The 22,893-nt window shown below is 35.4% G+C and overlaps 1 protein-coding gene across 5 annotated transcripts in view; it reads right to left on the bottom strand.

Annotated features, from left to right (window-relative positions):
- Positions 1-5,172: 5,172 nt before the first annotated feature.
- Positions 5,173-22,893, bottom strand: part of cacnb2a (calcium channel, voltage-dependent, beta 2a) — a 55,196-nt gene continuing 37,475 nt past the window's right edge. For 2 of the 5 annotated variants that reach the window (XM_065261850.2, XM_065261853.2), the window contains exons 8-14: positions 21,471-21,551; positions 19,963-20,021; positions 19,258-19,367; positions 17,297-17,448; positions 17,026-17,121; positions 14,390-14,581; positions 5,173-6,717 (exon numbers count right to left, since the gene is read on the bottom strand). In XM_065261850.2, the coding sequence (XP_065117922.1) occupies positions 6,211-6,717; positions 14,390-14,581; positions 17,026-17,121; positions 17,297-17,448; positions 19,258-19,367; positions 19,963-20,021; positions 21,471-21,551 (1,197 nt within the window). In that variant the 3' untranslated portion in view covers positions 5,173-6,210. The remainder of the gene's footprint in view (positions 6,718-14,389; positions 14,582-17,025; positions 17,122-17,296; positions 17,449-19,257; positions 19,368-19,962; positions 20,022-21,470; positions 21,552-22,893) is intronic. The other 3 variants (XM_065261852.2, XM_065261854.2, XM_065261851.2) reach the window with 2 other exon arrangements.

Below are 22,893 nucleotides of genomic sequence, written 5' to 3'. Positions count from 1 at the left end.
GGAAGAAAGTATTATTATACCCACTGTAACTGTTTCATGCACAAAAAAGTTGTGCCACATAATGATTCAAGGACAGTGTTTTCACCAATACACGACAATCCCATGTTAACCCTGAGGAGTTGCAAACTTTTGTCAACCTTTTATAAATGGGGTAGCAAGGTTATTTAGGGGGTCCCTAATCCATGAAAGAAAATAACCCCAACATGGTAAAAACAGGAAACAGCATGATATACATACCAACTTCAACACTGGGATTTTTTTTGGCAAAATTAAATTAAGAATGAAATATTAATTGCATATTCTTCATTGTTATAAAGTAAATATGGATTCATATATGTTACAATATGATTTTTTTTTGACAAGACTGTTACTGTTTATTAGGCTCTAGGACATAACGAATTGTTATTGTTTATTATAGTACATTAAATTTGGGATGGCACCGGGGGTGGCGAGTCAGATGTCACTGAGTAAAGTGCATACTGAGTTGTCTGTTGTTTATGTCAAGTAAACGGTGATAAACAGTTTTTGCAATGCGACCATTTTATTTATGTCCCCCCCAATGCCAGAATCAAACCTACGCCCTTGATGTGTATTATGTTTTTTTTTTTCATATTTGCTACTTACCTGATGAAGTGTTTTGTATAGCCTACAGTTGATGTCTACAAGCCACGTCGGCAAAGAAAATATAACACACAATAAAAATAATAGCAACTTGTACCTCTTTGATCTGTATATGTATACAGGAGTTAGGTAACTCTTACCTTTGCGGGCTGTAAATTAAAGTGGGGCTTGTTACAGCCTTGTTCTGTGTATGTACCAGGTAACTCTCATATTTGCGGGCTGTAAACTAAAGTGGTGCTTTGTTCACCTCTTGTTATAAATGTTATAGACCCTTTTACAGTTGGTAAACATTGTGACGTATTTGTGTGGGCGGGGCTTAGCTGGAGGCAGAAAGAGCCGCAGAGGCTATGTTGACAAGCTTAAACGAGCATGTTTTAGGAGGGATTTATTAAACATGGATGCAGAATTAGTTTCGGATCTGTCCGAATATGTACAGTCACTGATTCTGCGGGACCGTGACAGGTATTTTTGTAAATTAACTCTTGCGATTTTAACCAGGTTTTAGATATTTCATAGACAACATATGAATTACTTTCAGGTGGATTTGGGTAATTTTGTCTAGGCTTACTGTCTTATGTAACTTATCACTGGGCTAACTATGATTAGCAATGTGGATTATTTTAAGAGACTATTCAAACGATGGCATACACATCTATCGCTGTATGTTTGTTTAACATTTAAGCTAAACAATAGCGCGGTTGGCGACTTTTTACCAATAAAACAGAAACTTGCTGATTTGTACGATAAAACCAACACAACAGTACATATGCATAGATTATTTTACCTGATATGAAGTGTGCACTGCAAACACGAGTATTATTTATGATCGTCTCCGTCTAGTCTGTGCGCCGTATTGCATTCAACCACAATTGTCTTCTTGATATCTGTGAAGAAATGTCTGCCGGGATCCGGTAAAACTTTATTTTTGAACCAAAAGTGCTGTTCCTTCTAATCTGGCAGCCAAAAACACAACGAGATGACATTTTAAAGTCAAAAACTCAAACTTTTAGCGCGCCGGCTATGAGTTCCTACTTATTTTTTGCCTCCAGCTAGAGCGGTGACGTCACAGTGACGTGGGCTGTAAAAGGGTCTATAGGGTAAATACCATAAACATACAGAATATTTTTATTTTTATTTTAAAACAACTTATTTCAAAACATCTTTAAAACACTATAATTAAGCCAACACTTAATGTTTATTATCACATAACTTTTATTTAAAATAAAAAGTCATGACAATTTTTCATTGTTTTTGCGGCTTGGCTTCCTCTGTTGGTGTTCTTGTCCACTCGGATGTTGAGTTGATGTCGTCTCACAAATGCTGTTCTGCATTACATATAAAAAACATAAATGAAAGCCTTCAGTAAATGTTTCTTCACTGTGCCTTGACAGAAACTGAGTTTTCTGAGCCAATTACGTTAATAACTTTAGGCTTACTTATGTGCTAGCTAACCTGCTACCGTTAGCTAGCAACTTTCTTGAAAAACATTGTTTGAAATGCGTGAGTCATGTATTAACAAAACCAGTCACCTTATCCAGCATGCGGATCCTGCTAACATCACTCGCAGCTGTACTCCACAGTGTAGAACGTTTTTAAAACTTCTTAAAGAAATTTCACCTCAGGATCGCGTTCCAGCAAACCTCCTGAAGACGGCCGCACGTTCTACACCTGTGCAGTAGCCTACGCATGTAGTCGTCTTTTGCTTTAGCGGGAGCTGATATCTGCTGTTGTTTCATTCTGTTTTGCCATTGCATAAATTATATTTGGCTAAAATACTTGTGTTTACAGTAAATAAATTGCAAAGCACCACTTCAAATATGTCCGCAAATGTAGGAGTTTCCTGGTAAATAGGGAATAAGTTGCTATTTTTATTGTACTTACCTTAAAAAAAAGATAACCACATTAAATCAGCTGGACTTTTGTTATTAAAAGCAAGTAATATAGGCTACTAAAATAAAAGTGATGTGCTGTTATATTTATTTGCCGATGTGGCTCGTAGACATTGACTGTATACAACATTCAGTAGTCAATATGAAAAATTCACAATAAAAAAAATAAAACATAATTTCCCCATAGACTTGACTAAGTCATACATACCACGTAATATTACAATAGGTACCCTGTTGTTATAAAATACTTAGAGTATAAATAGTTTATAATTCTTCATATTCTTACCCCCTTATTACCCCAAACTTAAAATATTATTCCCTTATACCTACAAGTTACCTACCCTTTTGTTACAAATAGGTACGCTGTAAATTCGGTTTAATTACGCGGTACTTTGCGGGTCGTAAAATAAAGTGTTACCCTTTTTTTCCCTCACACAGCAACATACAAACACATTAATGACTAGTAAATGTACAAAAATAACATTTATATATCCTAATTGTGTATCCAGCCAAACAACAATCCAGCAAACTGTAAGTAACATATGTCATTTAAATACTATTTTGCAACTGGTAATTAACCGCCGGTCATTTGTGAGTTTTGAATATGAAGCAGGAGTTGTGATCACTATAGTGACTGGTGGCTAAAATAATTACAACACCTGCAACTACTTTGCTTCCAAAACATGATTTTATTTCATAATGGTTGCTCGGTGCACAACAAACAGCGGATGATGTAAGAGTCGTATTGTTTACCCAGCTTTACATCTCGTCACATCCTAGCAAAACCCACCAGTTTGCTAAGCTAACAGACTGCGTAAGCGATATTAGGGACTGGATGGCACATAACTTCCTTATGTTAAACTTTAATAAGACTGAGAAACTTATTATTGAACCGAATCGCTCAAAACAAAATATGTCAGATTACAAGTTGCCCATAGATGGATGCACAGTGGTGCCATCTTTCACAGTTAAGAACTTGGGTGTGGTGCTCGACAGCAATTTATCCTTCAATAGTCATATATCCAACGTCTGCCGCACAGCATTCTTCCATCTTAGAAATATCCCAAAAATATGCTTTCTACATCTGACGCAGAGAAGTTTATCCGTGCTTTTATGACCTCTAGAATAGACTATTGTAACTCGTTACTCGGGGGATGTCACGCAAATCAGGTAAACAAGCTTCAGCTAGTTCAAAATGCCGCCGCAAGAGTGCTTACTCAATCTAAAAAGTATGACCACATAAGTCCAATCTTGGTGTCTTTACATTGGCTACCAGCCCATCCTCACCCCATGGCGTCAATATTTGACGCCACTTGACCATGCGTCAATATGTTACGCGGAGGGTATACCCTTCGCGTCATTTTTTGACGAACTGGGGACTTCAATACTATTGAGTCCGTTGCATTCTCTTTCCTATTTTCGTACCATTTTCTTACCATTTTCGCGTCGGTTTAGGGTTAGATTTACATAATGACATCCCTACCCAAACCTATCCCTAACCCCAATGTCAGGCGACAACTGTTTAATTTCGCGTACCTAATATATTGAAGTCCCCAGTTCGTCAAAAAATGACGCGAAGGGTATACCCTCCGCGTAACATATTGACGCATGGTCAAGTGGCGTCAAATATTGACGCAATGGGATGAGGATGTGTTGTGGCTACCAGTTAAATATCACATACAATTTAAAATATTACTACTCGCCTACAAAGCCTTAAATGGCCTAGCACCCTCGTATATTAAAGAATTACTATCAGAATACAAGCTATCACGTACACTGCGATCACTCTCTGGAATGATTTACCAAATAATGTTTGAGAATCAGACACAGTCTATTACTTTAAGTCTAAACTTAAGACATTCTTCCTTAACAAAGCATTCACATAAAATGTCAAGTAAATGTACCTATCCTGCAATAGTTAGTTTGTCTAGAACAAAGCATTCACATAAATCATTTGGGTCATATACTTATGCTGCAATAGGTAGCCTGTCTGGAACCGAGAAGATTTTAAACCACAATGCTGTATAACACTTGCATTACATGCGAACAGCCCATATGCTAATTGAATTCTGTTTTTCTCTCCCTGTCTCGACTCCGAGGACAATGAGACAAACAGACCCAGTTCCTGCTGCTGTGAAGGTCATCACACCACTGATCTACTGGCTGTCCTTCAATGTGATGCCCAGCTGATACGCAACCAACGACCACCGGCTGAACCAGTTTAATCCGCTTACCCACTTCCTATTCCTACCGTGTTTATATATATATAAATATATATTAATCTCTCCCAAGGGTTTTTGTCCTTCTAGGAGTTTTCCCACCAGGTTTTTCTCCTAGGGGTTTTTTCATCTCCTGGAGAATCAGCCAACATTGGCACTTTACTGTATACGTTACATTATTACTACGCTCGCTTGTACGGTTTATTCTTAGCCGCTGTACTCTTCTTATTATATTATCTAATGATTATTCTGTGTTTTCCCCACATCTATTCATGTGAAGGTGCTTTGAAACAATTAACAATTGTGAAAAGTGCTATATAAATAAAATTTAAATTGTAGCCAGTTTTAACTTTAATATTTGCTATATCCACCTTTTGCAGCAATAACAGCAGCAAAAAACAGCCCTCATCACAAAAAAAAAAGGGTCTATATACCGTAGCTATAGGCCCGAAGATAGGAGTTTGAAGAGTTTGAAGCCGAGCTAATACAGTATGTATGGATCGACTTGTGTGTCATAGACTGTACATTATGCAGTCCTTTAAAACACCTACGAATAATGTGAAGAATGTGTCAATGATCCATTACAGAGGTCAGTAGTCATGTGTATGAGAAACAAAATTGACATAAGAATAATGCCTTTATAACATGACTAAATTTCAATGAATGATTAAAGAGACTAAATTCAATTTGAATTCAGGGAGTGAAGTGAAATTTCAAGAAAAAAATATTGCTGTTTGTGACAATTTTAATAATACATTTAATGTTATGAAAATAAATTACTGCTGCTATACATCTCATCTTAACATATACAGTATATTATCCTATTAATAATCAGTGTTTAATGAATAGTTACAATATCAATACATTTAAAGTTTCTATGTGGACTTTTATTTTGTAGTGCTGCATGGCAAAACTAAAATCTATTTTTATTGTTGTGTTTAATGTATTAATATATTTAAAAAATAAATCAATAAAAGGTCAATTAAAAGTCATTTCTGACCCTGGACCATAAAACCAGTCATAAGTCGCATTGAAACATTTGTAACAATAGCCGAAAATACATTATATGGGTCAAAATTATCGATCTTTATAGCAAAAATCATTTTAAGTAAAGTTCCATTGTAAATTCTTTACCATGAATATATCAAAAATGTATCATTAGTAATATGTGTTACTTAAGACTTTATTTGGACATCTTCTAAGGCGATTTTCTCAATATTTCGATTTTCAAATATTGTCCTATTCTAACAAACCATACATCAATGGAAAGCTTGTTTATTCACCTTTCAGAATCTCAATAATAAAAAAAACCCCTTATGACTGGTTTTGTGGTCCAGGGTCACATTTAATTTGTTTTGTGGGGCGAGGCCAAATCCCAAATACTAATTTAGCCTACTCAAATCTAATATACATAATGAATTTAAAGTGTTCATTTTGCTCAACCCTGTTACGTGTCACAGTTGTATTTTTGTGAGTTTGTGTCACTGTTCTATGTAATGTTCGTTTGTCCACTCCGTCTCATCTCGTCTCCTGTCCCTCATACGCTCAAGTTCTCGTTGTGATTTCTGTTGTCCTCTATGTCTGCTGTTCTTCTCGTTGTGGTCGAACTCTTTCTCTTTGTCTCCGCGATGATGATGATGGTGATGATGATGGCGATTGGTTTGAAGCTCCTCCTCCTCTGTTTGATGAGGTTCATTGCTCTCCACCGTCTCTTGTCGAGAAAGCGTCCACGTGGTCCGGCGGTGATGATGGCGGTGATGATTGTGACGTTCAGTCCGTGTGGATGAAGAGCAATGATGGATGTGTTGTGTCCTCCATTCACTCTGTGACGGTTGCTGCTCTGTGTTGTTTTGAGGTTCCTCTATGTTGTCATCGGGACTTTCTAAACTTCTTGATTTCTGAGTCTGGTGATGATGATGATGATGGTGGTGGTGGTCTTCATGTAAACCCCTCCTGTCGTTCAGTGGTCTCTGATCTCCCCCTGCATCCTGGTTCAGCAACATCAGAATGATAAAATAATGAATCAGTAAATGTGGGAACCTGATTGCAAGCCTTTTTGTCAACTCTCTGGACTGGAAACAGTTGATGGTTAAAATAGTAAAAACAAATTCACATTTAAAATATAGCTGCAAGCTGCAATACTGGGTTCAAGCCAACAAGGACACAATAAGAAATAAAGTTGAGTTTGGGAAAACAGTTGTGTGATTATTAGGCATAATTTTCCAAAAATATATGCAAAAATAGCCTTTTTTTCAAATCTCTGGCGGATAGGAAGAAGGTCTCAAAATTAAAAATGGCTAACACTCAAAAAGGCAGAATGAAAACCCTTTAGTATTGTTTGACTCAGTATGCCTCAAGGAATGTAACCAGATCACTCTCATGACTTATATTTGCAGTAGATATAAGCAAAAAATGTATATCTCAAGACCACTGGGTGGCGCTGATTACATGACTCCGATTACAAGTGTCATGTGAATACATGTAAGTTCATTGAAGACACAGCCTTAAATCTGTTTGGCCAATCACCACAATTTTTTACTTTTTGCTGTAAGTGCCTCTAGATGCTACAAACCAATTTTTGTGCAAATCGGGCAAAAACTGTAGGAGGAGTTAGAAAAAATAGGTTTTTCAAATATTTCAAAATGGCCGATGCCAAAAATGGCAGACCGAAAAACATTTATTAGCCTATTATTTTACTTGGTATGCATAAAGAAATCTTACAAATCCACGATCATGATTTTTGACTTATATTGGCAGTAGACATCAGCAAAAATAGCCATTTTTCATATCTCAAGACCACTAGGTGGTGCTGTGACGAAAAAGTGTTGGGTCAACACGTATACACTCGCGTAATCTGTTTTTGCATGCTCTGCATCAAATTTGTTACCAGGGTATACAACAACGGATAAGCTAATCAACATGAATTCCATAAGTTATATATATATATATATCCTATATATATATATACTTATGTTTATATGTGTATGTGTATGTATGTATGTATGTATGTGTGTATATATATGTATATATATATGTGTGTATATGTGTAATATATATGTGTGTATGTGTGTATTATATTTGTAGATTTTCCTTTTTTCTATTATTATTATTATTATTATTTTTCTTCCACACCTCTCTTAACCTACAGACTTTTTAAGCCCAGTGGTTAAGTTCTGTGCTTACACACACACACTCTCTCTCTCCTTATCTCCTCATTTGCTTATCTTTCTACGGCTTTTTTTTTTCTTTTTTTCCGTTTTTTTTTTATTATTATTATTATTTTTTTTTTTTATTGTTGGTTTCATTTATCAGAATCTCTCTGTCTGTTCTCTCTCTCTCTCCCTCTTCCCCTCTCTCTCCCTCTCTCTCTCTTTTCCTTTGACTCTGATAAGACATGTGCCTTTATTTGTTTTTATGTCTTGTCTTTTTGTGTCTCCTTGTCTATATATGTAAAGTCCAGTTGCTCAATAACTATTGGTTACTCTTGTATCCACGCTCCATACCACTACTACCTCTTACATTAACCCCAAGCAAAAACGCTGGAAAACATGTAATGTGCAATATGGAATACATCCTCCCAATATTGATAAGCAAAAACACCCATGCCTTATTACCTCATACAAACCCATCTATCCCTCTCTCCCTTTCTCAACTCTTTCTTTCCCTTTATTATTTTATATGTCTCTTAACTCATATATACGAGCTAGCTCACAACTCTGACAAATCTGACATGCACACATGCAACCACTTAACTTGATAACATGGAATGTACGCGGCTTTCGTAACCAAACCAAAAGACTTAAAGTAATCAATCACCTAATAAAACTGAGGGCTGATGTTTGCTTCCTTCAAGAAACACATTTAACACACACAGAATTGCAATATCTCAACTTTAAACAATTTGACAAAATATACTCTTCAACATTTAACAGCAAACAAAGAGGCGTCTCTATTTTAATAAATAAAGATATTCAGTTTTCACCTAACCAATCTATTATAGACCCAGACGGTAGATTCATCATTATTAATGCAATTATAAACCACACAACATTTACATTGGCAAACATTTATGGTCCTAACAATGATGATCCATCTTTCTTCCACAATTTCTTCTCAATACTATCAAATTCAAACAATCTCATCATAGCAGGAGATTTTAATACAGTCATCAATCCCACAATTGACCGCTCAAGCACCTCTGGCAACTTAAGAAATTGGCACTCCACTGACATAATAAAGCAATATATGGAGGACTACGGCCTTAGCGACAGTTGGAGAATGAGGAACCCCTCTTTAAGGGAATATTCATACTTTTCTACAGTTCACCAATGTTCATCTAGACTCGACTTATTCATCATCAGCAATTCACTAATAACCAAGATATCAGATAACAAAATCTACCCTATTGTAATTAGTGATCATGCCCCTATCTCTCTGTCCATAAATACCCAAACACAGGCTAAAACTTCAATTCGATGGCGCTTCAATACCTCACTACTAGAAGACCCCAACTTTACAACCCTTATAAGGCGAGAGTGGGCATTCTTTCTGGAAATGAACGACTCTCCAGACACCTCACCTTCACTGTTATGGGAAACTGGTAAAGCCGTAATCCGAGGGAAAATTATATCATACTCTTCATATAGGAAAAAACAGCAACAACAATTGGAAAATACATTAGAACAAAAAATCAAACTCCTAACAAATGAAATATCTCACCATCCCAGTGAACCAAAACAGAAGGAATTAAAAGAACTCAAAATACAAATTGATGATATCATACAGAAAAGAACACAATTTCAAATTCAGCAACTGAAATATAATGGTTTTCAATACAATAACAAAGCAAACAGTAAATACCTAGCAAATCTACTCCAATACAAGAAAGAGAAATCAATCATCCCAGCCATCTTAGACACCACAGGAAATATTAACCAAAACCCACAGGATATAAATAATATATTTAGAAATTTCTATAGCAATCTCTATTCCCCCACTCACCAACCTACTCAATCAGAAATCAACACTTTTTTGAATAGTCTGACATTGCCAAAATTAACTTTAGAACAAACCAACATTCTAGACGCACCCCTAAGCATTAATGAACTTACTAAAGCACTCAATAAAATTCCTAGCAATAAATCTCCAGGGCCAGATGGACTACCAGCTGAATTTTACAGAAACTTTTGGGACATATTATCACCACTATTTAACAGAGTAATTATAGAAATAAAAAAGTCATCCACCATACCCACACACATGAATACAGCAGCCATAACATTACTACTAAAACCCAACAAAGATCCATCTCATCCCTCAAGCTACCGACCTCTCTCATTATTAAATACTGATTTGAAAATTATCACCAAAGCATTAGCAACTAGAATAGAAACAGTCACCCCCACAATCATTCATCCAGATCAGACAGGTTTCATAAAAAATAGACACGCTACAGATAATGTCCGTAGACTTTTTAATTTATTTAATATATCACAAGAAAGACAACAGAAAACAATTATCATTTCACTTGACGCAGAAAAAGCCTTCGATAAGGTAAACTGGGAATTTTTATTCAGTACACTTCACAAGTTTGGTTTTGGAGAGTCGTTCATCCACTGGATTAAAATACTGTATTCATCACCCAGGGCCACCATCACCACCAACGGAATTACTTCACAGAGTTTCACACTACATCAGGGCACCAGACAGGGATGTCCTCTCTCGCCCTCCCTCTTTGCCATTTTTATTGAACCTCTCGCAGCAGCAATACGACAAAACACCATAATCAAAGGAATTCAGGTAGACAATGTACAACACAAAATCAGTTTATATGCAGATGATCTTTTACTATATCTACAGAACCCACGAGTGTCACTTCAAGAAACGTTCAATATTATCAGTAATTTCTCACTTGTCTCACATTACACTATCAACTGGAACAAGTCAATTTTACTACCACTATCAGATGATGCATGGGATTCTGGAGCTCAGGACCCCTCCCTCCACCTTCACACTGGCAACATCAAGTACCTAGGGATTCAGATTTCCCCCAGGCTGTCAGAGCTTTTCACTCTCAACTACACTCCTCTCCTTAAGAAAATTGAAGACGAATATAAACGCTGGTCTAAACATCCACTTACATTAATCGGAAGAATAGCCGCTGTAAAAATGAAAACCCTACCTCAAATTAACTACCTTTTTTCTATGATTCCCGTCACTCCCACAGATAAATGGTTCAAAACTCTTAATTCTTTAACAACACAATTTTATTGGAAAAATAAAAAACCCAGAATTTCACTCTCAACACTACAAAATAAAAAATCACATGGGGGGCTTGAGGCTCCAAACTTCCATCATTACTTCCTGGCAAATCAATTACAGTATTTAGTTAAATGGATCAATATACACAAGTACAATTACCCATGGCTAGAATTGGAACAAAATCAATGCATAAATATCCCAATTTCAGATCTCCCCTTCCTCCCACAATCAATTAAGAAATCCAACCTCTTCCAAAGCATTACTATACAATCAACTCCGACAGCCTGGTGGAAAACAAATCAAATCACAAAATCATCACTAGAATTAAATAAGTTTACCCCACTTTGGCATAACCCAGAATTCAAGATTCAAAATAAACCTCTGATTTTCCCCACATGGGCACAAAAAGGAATCACACATCTTCACCATGTATTTGAGAACCACCACTTCATGTCATTTGACACACTCACACAGAAATATGGGGTTGGGAAAGAACAATTTCTTCAATATCAACAACTTAGACTTAGAATTAAACACAAAACCAGACTTATAAATAATACATTACAACCATCTCAACTTATAGAAGAACTTATGAAAATTAATACCTTCAAAAAATTAACCTCCCAACTATACACTATGATTTCCCACCAAAACACAACAATAACACTCCCAACAACCAAATGGGAAGCTGACTTGGCCTTCTCTTCCAACCCTGAGTACTGGGAACAAATCTGTAGGAACACATTTTTCATGACCAATAACACAAACCTGCAGCTTATACAATATAAAGTCATTCACAGAACTCACATCACCCAAAGTAAAATGTTTAAAATGGGCCTTCACAATGCACTTTAGGTAGGATAGATGATTATTTACACGCCATGTGGCAATGCCAACCAGTTCAATCATTTTGGGTTACAGTCACTGAGACATTATCCACCATCCTGAGTCACAGAATCCCATTATCTCCAACCCCCTGTCTCATTGGCGACATTTCAAAAATCCATATCCCCCAAAAATACAGGAATCCGTTGCTCGTCTCTCTAGCTGTCACTAAGAAAGTAGTTCTCCAAAACTGGAAATCAAAGAAATCTTGCAACATCAATCATTGGATAAATTTAATTTCTGAACACATTTCAATAGAGAAATACAATGCACACAGATGGAAGCAGACATCAGCCTTTGAAGACATCTGGGCCCCATTTCTATCATTTCTTAACACAAAAATATAGCTACAAGCCGTGTACATTACCAGTCACACATTTCCCTCTTCTATTATGTAATTTCATTTATTTTATCTCTATAGGCACACACTATTTAAACTCATGCATAACATGTTTTTCCAACCCTTTTTAAACCCATTTCCGCTTAAATACTTTAACTGTAACTAATGAACGTGAACCTCAAGATCATTCTATTCAACCAGCAATAATAAGTTCTCACTGCAACTGTATTGTCCTTTTGTAATCTATCTGTTATTTTGTTTTATGTATGTTATGTGTTACACTTTTACGTGGTGCTTAATCCCCCTCCCCTTAGTTGCACTGTAAATAAGTATTTCTATTTTCTGTACTGTAAAATAATTTACTTAATAATAATAAAAAAAAAAGTTATCCTCCGAAGAGGGGGGGGTGGTGGCGGGCCAAAAAAAAAAAAAAAAAAAAAAAAAAAAAAATGAATTCCATAAGTTTTTGCCATGGGTGTCTCTAAATGCTAAATACAGATTTTCACACAAATCGGACAAAATCTTCAGGGGGAGTTCGAAAAAGTAGGTTTTTCAAATACTTCAAAATGGCCTGTGCCATTTTTGTTAAATTCAAAATGCCGGAAAATTTGTCATGATGGAAAATTACGTCATAGGGTGCAGCAACATCGAGCCAAGGATTCAGAGGAAAAAAATATTTTGTCTTCTTGCGCATCAGAAGTTATAAGCAAAAATGTAAGTGAAATTTTTGACTTTTGGTGGCGTTACAGGTTTTGACAGAGACTTCAAATTTGGTGTGGAAACATTTTACTGCAAAAAATGACTTCTTACTTAGTATTTTTGTCTTGTTTTCAGTAAAAATATCTAAAAATACTTAAATAAAGATGTATTTTCTTTATGAGCAAAATGACCTGGAAAATAAGTTCAGTTCGACAAAAAAAAAAAATTAAGTGAATTAGTGGTTAAAACTTTTTTTTTTTTTTAAATAAGTTTACTTTTTTCATAAACCATTTATTCAAGAAAAGTTTTCTTATTCCATTTGCAGATTTTTTTGCTTGTTTTAAGCACAAGTTCGAATAAATTTTATATTTTTGTGTCTAAAAACTAGACTTATTTTCCTAGGTCATTTTGCTAATCAAAGAAAAGACATCTTACTTTAAGAATTTTTTTATATTTTTACTGAAAACAAGACAAAAATACTTAAATAAAACAGTAAGAAAGTCATTTTTGCAGTGTTCAGACAGTCCTCTGTCTGTGTGCCAAATTTCATAATTTTCCTTCGTACACTTTTCATGGGCTGTCATAGATGCAATGGCGGAAGAAGAAGAAGAATATAAAAACTAACAATTAGGGGCCTTCGCCTCTTTGGGCCCCTACACTGCAAAAAAATGATTTTCAAGAAAAAAAATTATTTGTATTTTTGTCTTGTTTTCAGTAAAAATATCTAAAAGTTCTTAAATTAAGATGCTTTTTCTTGCTGAGCAAAACGACCCAAGAAAATAAGTCTAGTTTTTAGACCAAAAAAATCAAATTTAAGCAAAACAATCTTGAACATTTTTCTTAAACACTAAATTCAAGAAAAATGTAAGAAAAATTTGCTTACTGTACACCATTGGCAGATTTTTTTGCGTGTTTTGTGCACAAAATCACTTAAATTTGATATTTTTGGTCTAAAAACTAGACTTATTTTTGAGGGTCGTTTTGATCATCAAGATTTTCTTGAAAATCATTTTTTGCAGTGTAAATCATCACCTGATCACTTACGTTAACTCTTAAGGATAATCCCATCTGAAAAAGTGGAATATATAAATGCATTACTGTAAAAACAACAAACACACACAAGGCTCAGTTTACACCACACATATCACTGCAATTCACTACAAAACACACAAATCTTATAATGTCATACAGTGCATTTTAAAGCTAAAGTATTTCTGAAGTGCAAGTGTGTTTAAGTCTCACCGTGACTGATGTTATTCATCTGTAAGAGGATCAGACTCATTGGTCTGATAAGCAGTAATGTTACAGAGGGATAAGCACATCAGTTTCATTACACACACACACTGTTAGAATCACAACATTGTGTTTGTGTTGTTTGTACTCTTGTAGAGTTTTATGTAACAGTATGATGATTAAGCGTTTGCTGATAGATATTCTACAGGTGATTGTAAAGTCTGATATTCTGGAAGTTGTACCTTTAGTTTCAGGTTGGATGAAGGTTGTGGTCCATCAGTGGTTTCAGTCTCTGTGTTATGTTGCTCTAACAGTAGATGACTCTGTGGGACGCTGGGAGGATGAGTTGATTTCCAGTACGCCTCCAGATAATCTGCCATGTGCTCGCAGGCGTCCTCCAACTGATTCTCATCTAAAATAATGTCAAACAGCTCCTACAAAGACAACATCATCCATTAATATCACACTGCAGAGTAAGTAGACAATATTAATATCATAAGGATTGAAAATAAATGTTGATGCTTTCTGTCGTGGGATCTTAGGGTTATTGATTTATCTCACAATATTCACACGTTATGAATGTCAACACTTTCTGCAAAGTGGATTGCATTTCATCTGGACTGCCAGATTTACTAACAGCTTGCGCGAGGGCAAACCATCATGTTGGCGTTAAATAAAGACTGTCAAGATTTTCGAAAGACGCACAGTGGATCATTAGCGCTGAAAAGGTCTAGTTATTTTTGTGATTGACCTCATTGCATATGCATTTCTAGGAGTTTCCCTTTTAGAAACTAAATGTATGTGAGGAGATTATTTAAATGATTCACGCAATGAAATTTACTAATGTTTGTGCGTGTGAAAGGAAATAACCCACAATATTTTTTTGTAAATAACACGCAGATATTACCAGTCCAATTAGAATTGCGTTATTGCGTTATTGGTCAATATTTGTTATGTGTTAATGTAAATATAAAACAGTTTGACTGAATTCATGATTTCATTTATTTTCTTTATTTAATTTTAAAACTCAATGTTTTCTTTTATAATAAGAAGTACCATACAGGTAAGTATATAATGAAAGTAGTACCTATCTAACTATATTTTGCACACAAAAAAATATACCCAACATTGAGCAAGACCTGACAAACCTGAGCAAAACCTTCGATTGGAGATGTTCCCATTTGTTAATACACTATAAATATACTAATAAAAAAGTTTTTTAACTATACAATTGCAGAAGATTTTACTATTATGCTGCGTACTTACCAAACGCATAGAATCGCATTTCTTGCTCTAGATTACTCTTTTTAACTTTGTGTCATGCAAATTTTTAGCTTGAATTGAATATTTTCAACGTGTGCAAAGATGCGTTTCAGGCAAATAACACTTGTTTTCATGGCAATCGTTTCGATTAATCGTTTTTTTTTTTACGTGGTCAATTCAAAAACCATTCTCAAAGACCAGAATAGATTTTTTTCATATTTATTTCCGCAACCATTGAATGTAAGATTAATGTAATTACTAGTCTTCTTCACTACATGTCATCCTCTTTTTGCCTTGCGCGATGTTACAGTACCAAGGAGCGAGCGGCGAGCCTGTCATTCATTCATTCAGTGCTTCATTGACTTTGATGCCACCTTCACATAAAAAAATCAAAGCTATGGAAGCATTTTAGATTTCGCAAGCAAGACGACGACGATAGTGTTTTGGCTTTTAATTTCTTTTTATTAATTACCCACTTGTAAACTGCAGTTCACTGTTCTTTTTATTAATATAGTATTTATATTAAATCCATATTCATTGAGTTGAATCTAGAATCGACTATAAAACCGACCCGAGAAACGGAATCGAAAATTAAATAGAGAATCGAATCGATTTGATAGCTTGTGAATTGAAATCGAATCAATCTGGAACATCTGAATCGATACCCAGCCCTACGTATTGGCCCAAGTGAGTTTGTGTCTATTTGCATCTTTGCATTGACTTTGTATGTAATCGACTCCCTAAAATAGTTAAATTTGCATTTGGTGTGTACAGTTAGGTTATAACAGGGTTTTTCAAAATCTATGATGCCAAGGACCCCCAGATATGATGAACCTTTTATGAGGGACCCCCTTCCTAAAATATAACAAGTTTACAACAAATATATATATATATATGATCATCTTTGATTTTGTTATGGATATAAAAATGTGTATCAGGGGTTTTTGGTAGTTTTACACTGTGGCTCGAGTGTATATTAGCATTTTCTTTTTTTTATTTCCCTATGGCAACTGTGAGCATTTGGACCTGGAAACGGTGCGTGACTGAAGACTGTAAAAAATATGGACATATTGTCCGTGACGTCACCCATAGGTTTTTGAAGAGCTTTTTTGAAACCAATATTGGGCAGTGCCTGCTGTCGCCATCTTGGCCGCGCATCACTTTGCATCCCTCACGGATAGCCAAAACTGGGTAGAGGCGGGATGCGGGTGAAGCTGAGGTGACTGATTGCTGAAACCACACCCGCCTAGCTGGACAGCAGTGACGGCAGTGGCAGTTCACCCGTCACTCAGGTAACCACGCCCTTAATTATGCAGAACTTTAAGGCTTAATATCAAACTTGCTATATAGACCAAAAACACTTTTGTCCCAGGCTGTAAACATATTATTAACATGGAGGTCTATGGGAATTGACTCCCTTTTGGAGCCAGCCGCTATCAGCCAGTCGATGAATTGCAGTTTAAGTCTTTAACTTCTGTATTGGCTTCATCAGAGAGATCTGAAGGTTGCCCCTTGTATGTTATGTCAGACTTAACAACAGATAAACAATAAGTATATTGAATGTCCTCATTTGGATAAATATGTAAAGGTGTGTGTGTACAGTAGGTTTACTCACTGATGGACACTGGGCCAGTTTGTCAGCTGCGACCATCTGTACATTGAGATGTTTGGCCTGAGATTTTCCTCTAGATTTAATTAACCTCTGCAGAACCTGAAAGATTTTCAGAGCAGATATTATCAGTGATCCTCAACATCACGACAACGACAAACTTACTGACGATTCATGATTTCTGTATGAATGTCACATGATCAGTGAATGACACCCAATCAGAGAGAATCAATCTGTTCAGCAGATCATAGTCATGAAGCACAATGTGTGTGTGTACCTTAGGAGATGTGATCTTAACATAGACAATAATAGGAGCCAGAGATGTCTTCCCCAGCTGGGCCGGATGGTTTATTGTGTCTGCATCAAGAACAACCAGCTGTAATGTCCGAGCAAGTTCAAAGATCCTCTCCACCTCACTCTGTACCTCCGCTAAAAACACAAATCACAGTTATACCACAGTGTGTTTATCTCAACATATTATTTCAGACTCTTGTCCATACTTCTTTCCCCGCCATTAATGAGTAGACGCATCAACTAAGAGAAAACGCTTCCCTGCCAATGATGAGAATTTTACGGCTTTCTGCAATACCGCTATTATCCACCAGGTGCAACTTATACAACCTGAAAGTAACGCCTCACGTAAAAGAGAAAGAACTCCGTGTATGTTTTGATCATCGCTCTGAATCTGATCTCTATCAAAAGTCCTTCATAAAAAGGCAATTATTTCAGCTTTTTGCTCAAAATGTTGTGTTTTTGAAGAATCCTACCCATATTTGAGAGGTAATAAAAAGAGAACTAATGAAGGTTCTTTTGTTTGAAAGCAGAGGGTTTGTTCTTTGATTTGATATATTGTATGTTTAAAGAAATATATGTTATGTTATGTTTTCTGAAAGGCATTAAACTTTTGTGAAAGTCATGAAAAATGCTGGCGCTGGCACCTTTTTTTTTTAACGCTGGCGGGGAAAGATTTAACGGTCTTCAGGCAATCAAGAACCAAATAAATTAATCCAGAATTGTATTTTAAAGGGGACATATCATGAAAATCTGACTTTTTCCATGTTTAAGTGCAGTTGATTAATTTGATTTATACCACGGGCCTGTTGAATGTTTTATCGCTATTCAAGCCAGAAATTAAGCTTTGTTTTTGCACAGGCCTACTAAAGGGTTAATGGTGCCACCTAGTGATCAACAGTTAAAATTACAATTTGTACCTCTTTGCAAAAGGAAAAACCACCAACAATCAAGAATGCATAATTATATGGTGTCATGGCTTTGCAATCAAAAAATGTCGTTATAATGGCAGTCAATGGGGCAAAAACAGTAAATGAGGGAGAAAAAATCTGGCGCTGCACAAAAACTAACAATGCATCAAAGGCAATGTTTTACTAATCTTTGACGTGCCCAAGACTGTAAAATAAATCCAGTCCACAATCATTTGTGTTTTTCCCCAAATCAGTGACATCATAGATGTATAAAGACTAGATGTGTTACCGCGGAGTCTCTAACGTCATCACCTGGCGGCCATCAGGATATAAATCATGCAATAAATGGTGCAGGTACTTTTAAATGACCATAACTTGCTAAAATTTTCAAACGGTTTGGTTTCTTACAAAGCGTTATTAACTTGGCTATAATTCTGGGTGCTTTAACATGTTTCATGATTTTTTTTAGTATAAGTATGCAGTGTCATAGGTACATCTTTGACGTTTATAACAAACCAAACCGTTTGAAAATCAGTAAAAAATTAAGCAAGTTATGGTCATTTAAAAGTACCTGCACCATTAAAACTCAATGCTACGAGTGAGCGAGCTGCCTGTGGTAAGATGGCCGCCAAATGCAGACGTTCCACTCAATTGGCCAGCAGCGTGGGAGAGACATCTAGCCTTTATACATATCTATGAGTGACATCATTTATGAACTTGGCAATTAAAAGTTAAAATAATGCAAACATTGTAAACATTTAGTTGTATTTATCAGTACTGAGGTTGATTAACAGGTTTATGCATAAAAAGGAAAAATAATTATCTGATGCATTTTTACAGCCTTTAATTTATTGGATGTTTTCATCCTGAACAACACGAAAGGGTAGTGAATCTGAAAAATGCAACAAGGGTTAAAAAATCTTTTGGTGTGGCCGTAGCTTTAATGTGTCAGCAGTACAGAATCAATTATAAGAGCAATTCAAAGCGTTTGGTGTAGAAATGTCAGCAGATTATCTGATCTTAACACCTCTCTCACCTAAGTTAGATCGAGTGTTGGAGCGCTCGATGATGGCGTGTTTGCTTGGATTGTTCAGCACAGAGCGTTTGGCAAGAGAAATATCAGCCGTCACTCTTGTGATTGATATCCTGAATGAGAGAAAAACACAAGAGAACATTTCTGAAAGTCATTTACTGTTTCTGAGAAAACACAATGATTGAGACTTACAGTAACTGCAGAAGATCTGTGAGCTTTCATCTGTTTAAATGACTTTACACAACTGTCAGCACTTACAGAAATCTATTTTTGGTTTAGTTTGAGACATTTTATAATGCATTGTCAAAATCTTGTAAACGTTTTTAATGTCTCATTTTAATTTTAATTTATTTAAACTACAACTTTGTAAATTATTTGTATTGTTTTTTTACTTAAACTGTCACTAGTGCACAAGTATAAAGTTTGAATGTGCCATATTAAACACACACAAACACGCACACATTTATCTGAGGTTTAACACACAGTGATTTTTGTGCAGTCAGTAGCAGGAAGAGTCATGTTTGTGTTTGTGGATCAGCATGACCAATTATGGCAATGAGATGTGACTATTTAAAGAGACTTTGCAGGCTCACGTGACACACACAAAATATATAAAAGAGAGAGAGAGAGAGAGAGAGAGAGAGAGAGAGAGAGAGAGAGAGAGAGAGAGAGAGAGAGAGAGAGAGAGAGAGAGAGAGACAGTCTTACCTCCCCTCAAAGCGGTGCTTTAGAAAGTCAAACAGTGCTTTCTGCATCATATCTGTAACCTGTTTAAAATAAAAGACATTTGTGTGTAGTTTACTGTCTGTCGGATTCCACATTCATAATATAAACATAAATCTGTAAGTTTTATGAGTGCATGCAGGATTTATGGGAAATGTTTAGACTACACGGATGTTGCTCAAAGACTTAAGTAAACATCCATCCATGGGCAGAATGAAAAATGACCATTAAGAGAATTTGTGACCTGTGCTGGCAAAATGAGTTGGAACGAGCCAATTTAAAAAAATGAGTGATTTATATTTTGCTATCTCTATTAAAGAAACTTCAAAATGATGTATGATTTGTTAGAATCTGACAAAAATTACAGAGCTACAACTGTTTGAAGTTGATCGAGTCAATTTTGAGAAAAATCCAGTTAAAGATTTTTGAGATTTCAAAAGCAAAATCACAGCATCCGTACCAAAACTAATAGATTTAGCACAAAGTCAAAAACAATATCTATAGGAAAAATATATGTTCAACTTTTATCTTTCTGTTATTGTTTGATTGACATTTAAGATCTACTATAATGCAAGGATCTAATATAATCTTACACATCAGATATTTTTCCCAACAGTTAACCAAACATTCACTTAAGACATAACAGATTATATCTGCATGAATTCTTGTCAAAACAGATCTTTTTTAAACTGTAATTCTGTCTATATGTTTATATATTGGGCTCGCACATCTGTGCATTCATCAGATCTGTCAGTCACCACGAGGAAGATCATTTTCTTAATTATTTTAACATCAATCAGATCCCAAACTTTATCTTTCTTAAAAAATTACTTTAATATTAAGCAAATCCTGCACTTTATTTTCTCATGCATGTTTAAAAACTGAAACCAAAATGTCAGATGCACATGTGGATGGAGACGCGTCTTTGTATTAGATTAAGCATTTAGGACGGCTCACCTCTCCGAAAACATGAAAATAAAGTTAATTTTAGATGTTTAATGAATATTTAGATCATCGAGGTCGCTAAATAAGGGCTTAATATACTTATGTTTATGAAAACTTGAATTTCAACCAAAATCAACATTTATACTTTCTTCTTTCTCTAGCTCAAAATTAGACGGTGCACATTGCGACTCATTTTGCCAGCACAGGTCACATTTATTCTGTAGTTAGATTCTTGCTGAATTTTTTTATTTCCGTAAAAAATACCTTTTATTTATGCTTTTATTCTGTCATGATTCACAGTAGTTTATGACAAACTTGTCAACACTTATGCACTTATCCTTTTATTTCTTATACACTGTTGACAGCACTGTACTGTACTTAAAATATCTTTAATGTTCCTTATATAAGTTGAAATACAGTACAGGAGTCATATAAACATTTAATTGTGCCATAAAATCTAAAGTCTCTTTTGTTGTTTGAGTCGTATAGGTGATGTGAGGGTGAGAATGATTATTTCTGGGTTATGATGTAACTTTAAAGGATCTGACCTCATAGCCTTTAAGTGAAGGTCCCACTAACACCACCGGTCTCATTGATGGCACCACATCATACGGAGGAACGTGTTCTGTCTATAGACCAGCATAAAATATAAAGTTAGGATTCTGTATACACATATACTGTATGCAAACAATACCAACACCAGACACATCATCTAGAAAGGACTTCTTCTTTAGATTGTTACTATCTAGGTTTCAAGTGTCAAACTTAATATCATCAGGTTACTGTGTTAAGTTTCATGCATGCTTTAATATCTCAGATTTACAGTAAATGAAATGATGGTCTGTCTGCATGTATTTTTCATGAGGTTATTGACAGCTGAAGTAAAACACGCTGTCTTTGAAAAATGAATAAAGTATGCATTATTTAATGTTATTTTTAATCTAAAGTTTGCCCGAGTTCAGAATAAGTTTGACACCCGATCAGTTCATCTGAATAACACATTACCAACTTAATATTCCTTTCTGATTAAATGCATTTTTGATTACACATGTGTTACCTGGCCCAAAAAACAGTCATAAGGGTTAATTTTTTTAATTAAGATTTATACATAAATAAATAACTGAATAAATAAGCTTTCCATTGATGTATGGTTGTTAGGACAGGACAATATTTGCTGAGATACTATTTGAAAATCTGGAATCTGAGGGTGCAAAAAATCTGAATATTGAGAAAATCACCTTTTAAAGGAACAGTATGTAGGATTGTGGCCAAAACTGGTATTGCAATCACAAACCTTGTGGCTAAAACTGGTACTGCAATCACACAACTAGTGGCCAATACGCAAAATGACAACATAAACATCAGTTGAGGGCTGCAACTCCACTTTTTAAATGACAATATCCTTGCCAGGCCACTGATGTCAGTGATAAAAATATTTGAAATTAAAATAAATTCTTAATGTCTAGTGACATATCAGGGCCATTTTATGATTCATTGATATACATTTCTTACATACTGTTCCTTTAAAGTTGTCCAAATGAAGTCACATATTAGCAACACATATTACTTTTATGATATATTTACGATAGGAAATGCAACATGATCTTTACTTAATATCATAATGATTTTTGGCATTAAAAAATCTATAATTTTGACCCTTACAATGTATTACTAACGCGTACCTTCTCAGGAACTGTCCCACAACTGTGGAATGATCTGCCGGTCGTGACACGATCAGCTGACACTGTAGCTGTCTTTAAGACTCGGCTAAAAACCCATCTCTTCCACCATTACCTAACTTCCTAATTACAGATTTACTATCTTTATTTAGTTACCCTTCTCTTTATCTCTTTCTCTATTTACCTTCCTCTTTATCTAAAAAAAATAAATAAATAAAAATAAAAACAACTACTAACATACCCTTGGCTATGTATATTGTGTTGGACTTGATGAGACTATTTCCAGTGCACT

This window comes from Paramisgurnus dabryanus, chromosome 2 (assembly GCF_030506205.2).
Source record: "Paramisgurnus dabryanus chromosome 2, PD_genome_1.1, whole genome shotgun sequence".
In the NCBI taxonomy this organism is placed as follows: domain Eukaryota; kingdom Metazoa; phylum Chordata; class Actinopteri; order Cypriniformes; family Cobitidae; genus Paramisgurnus; species Paramisgurnus dabryanus.
The sequence above is the reverse complement of the archived record's forward strand: the minus strand, read 5'-3'. Positions and strand labels throughout refer to the sequence as shown.